At 39.3% G+C, this 13,592-nt stretch overlaps 1 protein-coding gene across 1 annotated transcript in view; it reads right to left on the bottom strand.

Annotated features, from left to right (window-relative positions):
- Positions 1 to 216: 216 nt before the first annotated feature.
- RMDN3 (regulator of microtubule dynamics 3) overlaps positions 217 to 13,592 on the bottom strand; it is a 44,538-nt gene continuing 31,162 nt past the window's right edge. The window contains exons 11-13 of the mRNA XM_089521938.1: positions 12,640 to 12,693; positions 7,558 to 7,638; positions 217 to 4,230 (exon numbers count right to left, since the gene is read on the bottom strand). Coding sequence (XP_089378064.1) covers positions 4,177 to 4,230; positions 7,558 to 7,638; positions 12,640 to 12,693 — 189 coding nt within the window. The 3' untranslated portion in view covers positions 217 to 4,176. The remainder of the gene's footprint in view (positions 4,231 to 7,557; positions 7,639 to 12,639; positions 12,694 to 13,592) is intronic.

Here is a 13,592-nt window from a genome sequence, read left to right as displayed (position 1 = left end):
AAGACTAAAACTGACAAAAATCATAGATCTGTGTGTGCATAAATGCATCTTCACACCTGGAACAGACAAATGCTCGTCCAATCCAAGTATCAAATATCCACATGTACATTTTGTTTTAGAACAGAAAAGGGACATCTAAATTAAATGTTCAGCATCCCCCTCCCCTGTTTTTTCTGTCTCACACACTCTACAAAAGAGAAAATAAATTGCAAATGGTGAAACTGGCAAGATTATATTCTCTATTTTTTAAATTATGTATTTTAAAATTATTTAAGATTTACAGATACAAAGCTATTGTTAAGCTAGTCAGTTGTTGTTTTTTTAACTTCATAAATAGGACCTTGGATCTGGTTATGAATTATTTTGGGTAAAAACTGGTATATTCTGCTAAATACTAGGGTTCAGCAAGGGCAGCAATAACAGTTTATTTCTACCTGAAAGGTGCCACAACTTGATTTTCCAAGACTTCAAACTGAAAATGCTACAAACCTTGCTATAATATGACACATAGACTATGGACAGTAGGACATGATCCAGCATGAACCTCCTCTTGCATCAGTATTGTTGAAGCAAGTATGTAGGCTGTGCAGTAGGCTTTATGTGAGGAATTAAGCTTGTGGTTTGTGATTTTAAGGCTTAAATCCAATGCTGCACTCATAATGCAGTGAAAGTAGAAGACATTCCTCCTTTACCCTCTGCAGCCCTTGCAACTGTCCAACAACAGCTATGCTCTGTTTCACAGTCCTCCAGAACAGTTTGGGTTTTGTTTTGGTGGATGATCTTCAAGGAGTATGGAAGATCATCCAATTCCACTGACAGTTGCATTGGCAGACAGACCTATTTTGGATCATGGTCCATCAGGGCTGGGAGGACTTATTAAAGGACTTAAGAATTAATAAGCATTAGTAAGTTTATATAAACCTTTAAATAGGAGGTAATCTCACTTCAAGTTGCATTAAGGGAGGGAACTTTTAGAACACACACTTTTTGGCCAATTCTTTTAGCTACATAATGAACTGAGGGGTGAAACAGATGGGCAAAATAAAGCATCTTCCAGCTGCTTTGAAGGCAGGGCATTCATATGATGCATGCCTCCAAACCAGGTGGAAAATTAAGTGAAGCCAACTCTGGGGCTAAAAACCAGAGCAAAAAGAAGCATGGATACGCCAGCTTAGCCCAAAAAATGTACATCTATGCACCTGCATATAAATGCCCTGATCTGAGTGCAAAAAAATTAAAGCAAAAAAATGAAAGTGCGACAACTCCAATGGATTTAATTACAACATACAAAAACCAGTCTAACAGGGGGGCATGGGTGAAGGGGGTTGAAGGGAGCGTGTATGGGGAACCGACAGGATTTTACTTTGTCAATGTATCAATCACACAGTGATGTACTAATGTCCTGGACAGCAGAGCATCACATGTGTGACTGTGTGACCTATCAAAGGGGCGGCTATGCAATAGAATGGCATCTCGGCAGATATGGGAGGGACTTGGAGGTTATAACAATGTGTATGTATGGTGAGGAGGCAACAAAAAAAAAAATTAACCAGTGGCACAGCTTGACACTGTATTGTGTGCACTTTGCCCGCTTTGCTTTCGTTCTGCTTTCTGTACTGCAGCCACTCACTCACAAACCACAAGGTTGTGAGTTCAATACCAGCCAGGAACAATGGTAGACTCAGCCTATCATCCTTCCAAGGTCACTAAAATGCGTACCCAGCTTGTTGGGAACAATTAGCTTACACTTTGTAAACTGCTTAGTACATTGGTAAGCGGTATAGAAATATACTTGCTGTTGCTTTTGGATAAAGCAGGATCGTGCCATATAAGAAGAAAGTATTGCCACCTATTCAAAGTTCTGATTTTGGTGCTTTGACACTAGTGCAATTAAAGGTATAATGATGAACGCTAAACTTTTAAAAATGTGTTTTTTTGGTTTGTTTGCTTGGAAATATATTCAGGCCAAAGTGAAATATTTCAAATATTTTGGACAGAAATGTGAAACAAGAAAATACCTGGATGAAAATTATTGTTCCCTGCTCCATAATGATTATTGGAATGTTAGAAAAAGCAATCCTAGTTGTATTTAAAAAGTTGTATTTAAAAGAATGGATCATAAACTTCTTATAACTTAAGTTTTTTCTAATCTTATTTTATAAAAATATCAAAGGTGGCAGTGTATATTAAAGTTTATTATAATACCTCAGCTACAATGGCTGCATCCACACAGCAGAAGTAACCCAGTTTCACACCATTTTAACTGCCGTGGCCCAAAGTTCTGGAATTCTGAGCTCTCTGATAGAGGTGGCTTAATGTCTCACAAAACTACAGTTCCCAGAATTCCACAGCACTGAGCCAGGGCAATTAATATAATGTCAAACTGGATTATGTACCAGATTGAAGGGAAGGAATGCATTTCAGTGACAACTTTTTTTAAAAAACAACAACAACACATGTTGCTTTATAAAGCCAAACCCAGCAAAGACAAGAAGTTCTTCTTTTTAAAAATCTCTTAAACTTCAATTGATTTTAGTTGTCTCTTCTGGTGGTGTTACTTTTCCTTTCAAAATATGTTTAGAAACTGAAAACAGGTGATTTTGTCCCCAAACATTACTGTTGATGTTTTTGTGACAGATGCTCCTTGGTTTTGGCTCTTCTGCTCATGCTGAATACCTTCACAGCATGGTCAAGAAGCAATAAAGTCCCAAAGGAGTTAGTTATGTTTGTGCTTTAGATCCAAATATTTTAAGATGAATTTCTATGGGGTCAATTGGAGCTTTAGTTTTTATATTTAGTTTTTAGTAATAGCTTATTGGAACTGCATTGTTAATGCCATGCTATTAATTTACACTTGGATGTTAACCACAAGCAAAATTCAAAACAACAGTGCTCCACTGTCTTTAAATAAAAATAGTCAGTGAATGGTTATCTAACATGTAAAGTTTCTCCACTTTAACCCATAAATTGACCACAAATATCCGAGCCATTATACACGTGGTTGTGTACACACAGCAGCTAACAGTTTAAATGTAGTATTTAAACAAATAGTGAGGAGAATCAATTTAGCGGGGGGAAATCATCTCTCAATTTAACTTGTGTATTCAGTTAGACAGAACTGAATTTAGGACCTTGTTTTGAGTCTCAATTAGAATAAAACCACTGGATCTATAGAACACAACCTGTTACTGTGACTTCCAAATTCCCACTGGATTCAGGATGGGGGCTCTACCTGCAAGATGTCTTGTGGTAGTGGGTCTTTCTTCTAAATTAAAGCAGTAACAGGAGAAATCTGAACTGGGGCTATGATGTCTAGATGAAGAGGAATAAGCCTTCCCCTCCCCTCCCCACACTGTCGTCTTAACAATACCCTCTCCTAAATAAGCTGTTATTTGCCCCATAGAGGAAAATATACAAGGATTAATATGCACCTAGCCTCTGCATAATTCTTCCATATTAGTTCCTAGTATGGCAAAAGGATTTAGACCATCATATGGCCCTTTTTTTTCTAAGAATAACATGGTTGCACAACTTACTATGCAGCCATTTAGTGGAAGCGTGTAGTGGTGGCCTCCTCATGGCTACCCACTGGTTTCCTCTCTCCCAGGAGACAGTCTTGGCTGTGAGAGAGGTGGAACCATCAGCCAATGGGATTCAAATGGATGCTTGAATCCTGTTCTCCAATGAACCAGGCTGAGGTGAACAGGGGTTTTTCATTCCAGTCTAACAGTGAAGTTTTAATTTGGCTGCGTCCTTGGTCCCAGATTGTTCCTGCTGGAGCACCAGGTTACTTACACTTTATGAAAGAGAATCAACATATGAAATGGCATATTGATTAAACATCATTACAGGAAGGGTGAAATTAATATATCTTGAAATGATTAAAATGGTTGGTGAACATGCAAGACTTCAAAGTAAGTATGAAGAAATGCCCATCAACTTGGGACTTAACCAGACTATCTAATTTAGCGAGGGAGGAGAGCTGAACTACTTTTCTTCAATTGTGATAGTATTGCCAACTGAAATCTTTCAGAAAAAAACTGCTAAAACAGCAGTTTGGTTTTCATTTTTGTTTTCTTAGGCTTGTTTAAAAGGTCCAGTGAGGCTAATCATGATTGTGAAATCTTTTGCCTTGCTCATACATAACTGTTGCATGGATGGGAACTTTAAACTTGCTTAGTCTTCTGAAATTACTTGCATCTCTTCTATTTCTCTGTTGCCTTCTGCATCCTGTAGAAAAAAATTAAAAGAAATTTGTGAGCATTCCCATTTGCCAAATTACATTTTCCTACTGACCAGTACTCTTCAGTTTTGTAATGACAAGACTAAAAGAGAAGAACCCTTCAGTATTTGCATTCTGCCATGTTAATTTTCAAACTGTTAATACTGTATAACACAGCCTGTTTCCTTTTCTCTCTTCTATATCTCCTGTAAGCACTGTTTTCAGATTTAGTCAAGCATAGTCCTTAAACATATTATTAGTTAGCAGTGATTCCCAGTACTTACTGCCTCCCTTTATGTTGTGTCTGCCTTTCCCCTCACCTGCACAACAACAGATTTCTTGCAGTTTATAGGAATATCAGTTTCTCAACTAAATGTTCAGTTTCCAGTCTGGCAGTTCATTCTACTTAGTTTTAGGATAAACATCTCTCCCGAGTGTGTAACTTGTTTCCCTAGTATGACTTGAAAACAAAAATGTCTTCTTTAGCTAAATTTGGCAAGTTTTTGCTGCCTGGTTGAATGAATCTAACTTTGGATTGAGCTCCAAAATGCCCTATTCAAAGAATGGAATTTTTAAATGTGACATCTTTTCCCCCAAGTATTGGTAGTCTGCAGTGGAACATTGGCTAATGCAATGATAAACACTGCTCTGGAGATGGCAGCAATGTCAGATTTCCATAACACCAAATAGTGAGTAAGACTCTGTAGATCTATAGTCTAAAGTCCAGTTAAATATCTTTTACAGCAACACACAAAATTAAACTAAAAGCACAAAGCTGCATTACTATTCAGTTAACTGTGGGGTCCACTAAGTGGATAATTTCACTGAAGAAGCTTTCTAGGGGAGATGGCTTCATGAACACATGAGACATAGGAGGCAGTGAAGGAATTCCAGATGGAGAATCCACAAAGATAGTAGAGGGAAAACAATATAAAGATGACAAATGACTAGGAATGGAGAAAAAACTCTTGACAATTAAAAACAACAACAACACCAAGTTTCTACTTTATGTTCTGCAAGACTATTAATGGCAGTGTGCACATATCTTTGACTTTCCTCTCACTGGAAATAAACTCCAAGCAATAGATTCCTTTCATGCTTGGAATTATATGTAACTAATAGAATCATAGAGTTGGAAGAGACTGCAAGGGCCATCCAGTCCAACCCCCTGCCATGCACGAACTCTCAATCAAAGCATCCCCGACAGATGGCCATCCAGCCTCTGCTTAAAGACCTCTAAGGAAGGAGACTCCACTACACTCCGAGGGAGTTTGTTCCACTGTCGAACAGCCCTTACTGTCAGGAAGTTCCTCCTAATGTTGAGGTGGAATCTCTTTTCCTGGAGCTTGCATCCATTGCTCCAGGTCCTAGTCTCTGGAGCAGCAGAAAACAAGCTAGCTCACTCCTCAATATGACATCCCTTCAAGTATTTAAACAGGGCTATCGTATCACCTCTTAACCTTCTCTTCTCCAGGCTAAACATCCCCAGCTCCCTAAGTCGTTCCTCATAGGACATGATTTCCAGACCCTTTACCATTTTGGTCGCCCTCCTTTGGACATGCTCCAGTTTCTCAACATCCTTTTTAAATTGTGGTGCCCAGAACTGGACACAATATTCTGTGGGGCCTGACCAGAACAGAATAGAGTGGGACTATTACTTCCCTCCAACCATACATGAGACACATGCACAAATATGCTCAGTTCAATGTGAAAAGTGCAGAGGAAAGAGCATAAGTTAAGAAAATGTGTACAAATGTGTACCAAAATATTTTAAAAGTCCACGCAAGAAGATAAAACAAAGTCTTCCTATCCAGTATGAAACAAGATGGGAACAAAAACTAGGTAGGTTTTGGAACAAATGCCACAAAACTGAAGCTTGAGTTGCTCACACCTTTACCAGCCCCCCCCCCCCCCCCGCCAATGTTGGAGAGGGCAAAAAGGAGGCATTGCAGTAGCATGCTTTTGATCCATGATCTTAAGTCCTCCTACTTCCCCCAATAATGCCCTCAGCAAATTCAGGCATACCTCAGTTAACAAAGCCTCTGACAAAAGGAGTTTCTTTCACAAATGCTTTCCGCACTCATCCAGTCTTGGTTTTCCACCTTGTCCTGTTTAGCTAGAAGTTTTGTTTTTGTTTAGCAGCATCAGCATTGAGAAGATACAGACTTTTGTTGTCAGGTTGCAGCAGCATTTCTGCAGTACACAGTGTCATATAAGCTTGAGCTTGGGAAACAATGGGATTTTACTCAGGACAGTCCTCCTCTAGCTGTGTGAAATTGCCTAATATAGGTGAGGTAAACAGCAATTGCCTTCAGAATTCTGAGTATGTGTGAACAGAAAAAGAGAGAAAGGGAAGAACAGATAAACCTGTCTTACCATTTACCTTTACTGTGTTAAAGCATAGATTTGTATGCCTCACCACCAGAATGGAAATCATAAAAAAGAAAAGTAAAAAGTATAGGCCAGTGAAAGAAAAAAAAATCCCTGGGTGTATTTTGGAAGAAGCTTTCAGGTGGTCGCTGGAGATTTCCAAATGTTTTTATTTACTTAGGCAAGGCTTACTTGGCCTGGCTGATTCACTTTACACGTACTTATTGTTAGATTTGGATAAAAAGAAAGTTCTTTTTTATGGTGTAGGAATTTAACTCTATTCTTTCCATGTTATTTCTAATTCTGGTGTGTATGCATGTGTGTATATATGTGTGTGTGTGTGTGCGCGTGCGCACACACACACATATAAACATTTACTTTGTTAACAGAGGTATACCTGTAGTAGGGAAACTATGGGGCGAAACAGGCCGTCCCGAAGAAGCAGCTTCACACTGCCCTTTTGAGCACTGGATCAGGGCCGCGGCAACCGCACACTGCGACCCCAATCCAGTGTTTTTCCATGCCAAAAAGAAGCAGCAAAATGTGCCCTTGCTGCCACAGCAACACTTTTCCACGCTCCTTTTGGCATGCGGCATGTGAATGTCGTGCCAAAGAAGCACCATAATGCCTTCTGCCGTGCAGTCAGATGGGCAGCATGACGTCGGATTGAGGGTGGTGTCGGGGCAGGCATCATCCAAATGCCACACCCCCATGCCGCCTCCAAGCAGGCACTTACTGCTGGTCTGTACAGCCCCTAAGCCATACCTGGAGCTGGCATGATTTGTTTTGTAGCCAGTGGAAAAGAAAGGCAACACAATGAGGGGGGGAAAGTGGCCCTGATGCCCTCCATCCTGTCAGCATAAGCCAGGTAGGAAGAAGGCCTGTTCACCACTTCTCAATTCTCTTCCCTTGCTGGATTGCTCTTTAAGTGAATCAATGTCTTTCATATGAAGGACAAACACTACCTCTTTGGTAATAACTGGCAGCTCTGAAGCCAAACTCAGCCAATGAGCAGCGGCAGAATTATCCCCCATCTCCTTGTAGCACTGCAAGAAAGGGTGAAAGTTACAAATAATACAAAGCAATAGAACATTTCAGAAAATCAGGTGGGAAATCATTTCTTTTTTCAGCCAATTGTTCAGCAACTCAGAGGTTCACTACGTTGCCTCTGATTCTTTCCTGTCAAGATCATGCTTAGCTATAGCACAGATAAGCTATCTGAGGCCTGAACTATACACAGATTTACTTGAGAATAAATCCCAATGAACATATTATGGCATACACATAACAGTATACTGCCACAGTACTGTACAGTATCGTTCTGGCATTAGGAAATTTGAGCCTCATTCACTCTTTGCAGGACAACTTCACTTCATGAGATTTTTCACTTTTAACCTGTATATGCGTAAACTCTATTGGACTAAGCACAGCTGTAGGTAACCAGAATGAGTTTTCATAGTCTGAAAGAATAGACTGGGGATATTTAGAAGTTTACTAGGAGAAACTGAGGTTTTACAACTGAGTATATAATGCTTTAATCTCTCTTGCCTCGACTGGATTCCCTACTCTATCAATGGAAGTCCAGTGCTGGGTCTTGCCCTAGAGATAGAAGTTTCACTATTAACCTCACAATGCAGCCCTTTCCAGGTCAGACCAAGATATTTTTCTGAGGAACCCCCTCCTCCACCCACCAAAGTGAAGAAATGCAGTACCTAAGGCCGACAAGTTGTTCTGCCATGCAGGACAGATAATCCCATAAACCTCTTTTCCCATCCCTGACAGTAAAAAAGTAACAAAAAATGTAAATAACCAAATAATTTGTTGTCTTTCCACTATGGTAAAAATATGCTGGTACCTGCCTCACTTTGCATAATGCTAGGTAAAGTGTGTATTCGGTTATAAGTACATTCAACTGGGTTTAACAGGGCATATCCTTCATTTACACATACAGAAGGTTGTACTCTTAGTTAAAAAGACACACCTTTGGCAAGAGCATATGATTTTTAAAAGACTCAAAAGAGGAATGTATTAAGAGATATAGGTTTGCATGTAAACTGTAATGTTTATAAAACACAAGCATCTCTACTAAAAAAATATTAAGAGTTTTAGTTAAGAGCAACCCTGCATGTCACCATATTGATGACCATACATCATAAACTGAATTTGGATATCAATGCAACACATACAATACCATACATTGGAAGAAACTAGGTATTGGAATGCATGTATTGAAGTTAAATTATGTTTTTTTAGGGGAGCAGGTGGGGATCTAAGCTAGAAGAGAAGGCCATAAGCCAGAAAGGAAAAAAGAGCAAACAGACAGAGAAGACTTTACCACACAAAGGTGCTCTACAGACGGGCTCTATAGGGCACCCTTGTCACGTGCGAGGGGCAGCGCTTCCAGACACCCCTTGCACATGACGAGGACATCGCAGCTGCGCAGCGCCTTCTACATGGCACAGACAGGTATGACGTTGCAGCTGCACAGTGTCCAAACAGCGCTGTGCAGCTGTGACGCCATCCCGACATTTCTGGAGGTTTGTGGCGTCGCAACTGCGCTGCAAAAAGGAGCCGCTTATGAGTGCTCCCTTCTTGCTGCGCAGCAGCGTCGCACAGTTTGGTTGCTGTAGCGCTGCTGCAGAGCAAGGAGAGGCACCTCCCCGGTGCCTCTTTCTGGCAGTCTGTACCCCACCATTGTTAAAAAGCCAAATTTTATCACGATAAAAGCCATCTTTGGCCAGTATTTATCAGATGACATCATGTATATCCTGCTGCCACCTGCATTCCATTAGTTACTGTAGTGCACCTTTTCACTGATGTGCAAAACCCATCAGCAAACTGTCAGTCTTGCTATTATACTGCAGCTGCACAAGTGTGAAAAGTCCCTTCACTTTAATTCCAGCATTACAGTAGTCACATGATAGGACGGGGCCTGATTCTCCTCTTTCACCTTACAAGTCACTATTCCAAAGCATGCTAATTCTGTGCCTGTCAGGATTTTTTATTTTTTTTTATCATTGCTATGTTTCTGAATTCATGAAAATAATAAAATTTAATTTTTTTTTCATTTTTGCTGTAATTATGCAAACACAGCAAAATTAAAAATAAATAAACCAGCAGGTCCTGGGTTAGCCTGCTTTAGAATAATGAATGGGAGAGGGATAGAGGAGAAAAAAAGGAGAATCAATTCCCCTTATGGCACTGACTGCCACAATGCCGGAACTGCAGTGAAGTGACTTATCACACCAGGGACGGATTCAAAGCAGTACAGTCATGCAAAAGAAGAGAAGTGTGATAAGAAACATTTTCAAAGTGGTATGTTCCTGTTTCCGTTCATAACGCAATTGCTGCAAGACATGAGGCTGGTGTGATAATGTCCACACACAGAGAAGTGAGAAAATCTAAGAGGGTGAGACAGCAGGGAGATAAAAGAGAGAAAAAGACTGGCCATAGGACTCAGAAAAAAATGATCTGGATTTGGGTCTTATTGATGGGAATGAGGTGGTTCAGGCTTCAGATTGATAAAGTTTTACTGTTTCCTGCATTTTTTTACACCTTATTCATTCATTTCCTTTCAGCAGGAGAGAAATGAAGATTTTTTTTAAAAAAAAAACTCTTTTCCTTTAGCTGTTCCCTTTTCTTCCAAGCTAACAAAAGGAAGGAGGTGGGGAACAGTAGAATTATGGATGGGATTTTTCACTTGCTTCCAGGTAAGGTTTTAGGAGAGTAATCTAATGTAAATTTTAACAGCAGATTAGAATAATCATAGTTAAAGCAAATGTCCCCTTTCCAGAATAAATGTAATTAACTCATTTTTACAAGAAGTATTTAATCTAAATGTAATGTAATGCCACTTTTTTACTAATTTGTCCACCCCTGGAAGAAACAGTTGCTTCCTTATTACAATAGAAGCTCTATTAAAAGCCAACTGTCTTCTGAAATGGAAGAAAGATGGAGACACAGAGAAGTATTTAGGAAAAACACTGACAGAAGAGGAAATCCTTGTAATTCTCTTGGGAGTATACATATAAATTGAAACTGGTGTTCATCTGAGTATTGGAGATAAGAATATCTATTGCAGTGTCATATACAAAATGCAAAATGGCCCACAATAAGGAATATAAATTGATATCAGTGCAAGCTTTTCTACATTTTGTTGTATTCAATTTTTAAATCACTACAAAATTACACACACACACACACACCAGTGAACATATATTCCAGTGTTAAGAACATCTTTTTACTGTAAGAAAGCTACAAATTCTACTAGCTTATAGAGCAAGAACAGAAACTTATACACTCAAAATGAAAATAAGTTTGTCTGGAACTTTGGGAATATATTGATTTCACAGGGAACTAATTCAGCTCTGCTTAGCCTCTCCTCTGGCAGTAATAGCAAAAGTCATTTGGCTTTAAAAATGCGTAGGCTGCCACTTGAGGTCAAAGGGACAGGACACTGCAGAAGGTTTAGCACTTGAAAATCTGTGCAAACAAAAACATTTTCCAAACTTTGGCCTGTTACAAACAGCCAAAATAAAGCTGCTTCAAGTCACAGTGGAGGTATGGTGTTTCAATGGTGCATGCATCCTAAGAGTCCAGAAGTCACACCAAAGCCACGCTCCATCCCTAAGAACTGGAGCATGGCTTTGGTGTGGCTTCTGGACTCTTAGGACGCATGCATCATTGAAACACCATACCTCCACTGTGACTCGAAGCAGCTTTATTTTGGCTGTCTGTAACAGGCCTTTGTGTGTCTAAGTTAAATTATGAAATGAACAATCACATGTTTGTTCCCCCATATTCTGGTGAAAAACAATTTGGACATACTGTGCTTCCACACATTTTTGTGTCATATAATTATTTTAAAAGAATTATAGTTTCATCTTGTGTGAACGAAGTAGGTGTGGGAATGTATTTCTGTGATCCAACAGAAATGGGCTGGATCCCATTTATGTAATCCATAAATTTATTACATACATGGGGAGATGATTTTACTGGAAAACAAAATATTTTAGGAGAAAATAATTTTCTTCTGTGACTTGCAATCCAGTCCTTAATGTTATGTAACTGATTCCCTTGGTACTTCACAATTTTAACCTGTCTTGCCTCTCCTATCACCTCAGGTTTTTGTTATGTACTACATTTAAACTCACTTATACTAACAATTTCTCTCTTAATTATTCAATCACTCTGAAGTAAAAATGTCTGCTTTTATTTCAGCATGTTGCATTTGATAGCCATCTTTTATACCAGGAATTGACATTTTTAATTGAGAAAGACCATTCATGCCCTTTAGGAAGTGTTGTGGGCATTTCTGAACTGTTTTGCACTTCCCGCAATTGTCTTCTGGTCATTTACAGTTTTGCAAAAAGAACTCCCCTAAGCCCAGAGCATCTCAAGGAGAAATCTGGTCAACTTGTCCCCAATGCATCAGAAGGCACGAGGAGCCTTTTCTGGGGAGAAATGGAGAGGTAGGAATAAGGGGAAGTATGTGGCCTCTAAAGTGGGCAGTCAGGGATATGTGCAGGTTATGGATTTTCCCAAGTTGCCCAACCCTGTTCTATCAGTGGTGGAATATTAATAATAAATATTAAAATATTTATTTATATCCCACCTCTTCCATTTGGGGATCGAGACAGGTAACAACAGAGTTTATACGATACACAATATAAGAACAATAAAACCCACAAAACCCTGACCCAACATTCCCTCCCATATCAGTGGTCTACAGGCTGAAGATTTCATGTTTATTTCCCAGCATCTTCAAGTCAAAAAGATCTTTGGCTACAGCATTTGGAAATGTTCTTAAGACATACAATAGCCATTGCCAGATTGAACAATGACTACTGGGCTAAATGGCCTAATGATCATTCTGAACAATGCAGATAACCTGGAAGCGTGGGCTGCAAGTTTTTTTAAATCAATAAAGGTCTGGTGTGATGATAGGCAGCTTTATATGTTTACAGCAAGGAATCCTGGTATAAACACCTGAAGTATACATAATATGCAAATACAAGTTGTTAGTCAGTGGTCGAGCAAACACTTACCTTGGTAATGTATACTCTTCCCATCTTTGAAAAACCTGAGTTCAGCTCTTCAGCCTACAAGGCGGGGGGAAGTGGGGGAAGAAAGATTACAAAGGGAACCAGTTTCACTAAGCCTATGCTGTATTTTGCTCATGCTACATAGTACACATTTGAAACGAACCAGCCTAGGCAGTAAACATTAGACACAGACATTTTCAGTTAACTTTAATTGCAGTTCTCCCCATTAACTATATCTATCATTTGCGACACTCAAATTATTTTGAGAAAATTTTTACATACTTCCACATGTCTCCCCCACAATTCAGTGCCCTTCCCATCAATGCAGCTAACCAGCCTATCTAACTACATAAAGGAATAACTATTGGTCTGTTGCAGGCATTATACATTTGTTTAAGTATTTAAGGTGCTGTTTCACAAAAAAACATGGTAAGCAACATGTCAGCTCATACGTAAGGAAATTTGCTCTGAAGTACTTGCAAAGCAAATAAGCTTTGCATATTTTCAACTGCCAGGTTTTAGTACTTGAGAGTGCAGTGTAGCTAAGCTATGATGTGGGGGCTTAGCCAAGTCACTCCCTAGCTTTACTGATGCCACAAATGGTAGAACTCAAAGATATAGCCATGTTAGTCTGTAGAATCAGTATGTAGAGAGAGATCTAGTAGCACCTTTGAGACTAACAATTTCTTTCTTTCAGTTAGTCTCAAAGGTGATACAAGATCTCTCTACGTAGTGATGCCACAAAGTTATAGAATAAATCTAAAATGTCACTGTGGTACACAAATGTAGCAATCATTTTTTTTTTAAAAAAAAAGCTTGAATTGTTCATTTTTTTAGCCTTTTGAGGCACAGATATACTACTATAACAGGTTAATAACTGGGAATTCTATTACCCTTCATTAAAGCTTACTGAGTACTGCTGAAGTAACACAAAGGTCTACCCTAAATGAGCCTCT

The sequence above is a fragment of the Sceloporus occidentalis genome, unplaced genomic scaffold, assembly GCF_023333645.1.
Source record: "Sceloporus occidentalis isolate IW3139 unplaced genomic scaffold, rSceOcc1.0.p SCAF_4, whole genome shotgun sequence".
NCBI classification, from domain to species: domain Eukaryota; kingdom Metazoa; phylum Chordata; class Lepidosauria; order Squamata; family Phrynosomatidae; genus Sceloporus; species Sceloporus occidentalis.
This window is presented reverse-complemented; position numbering and strand designations above follow the sequence as displayed.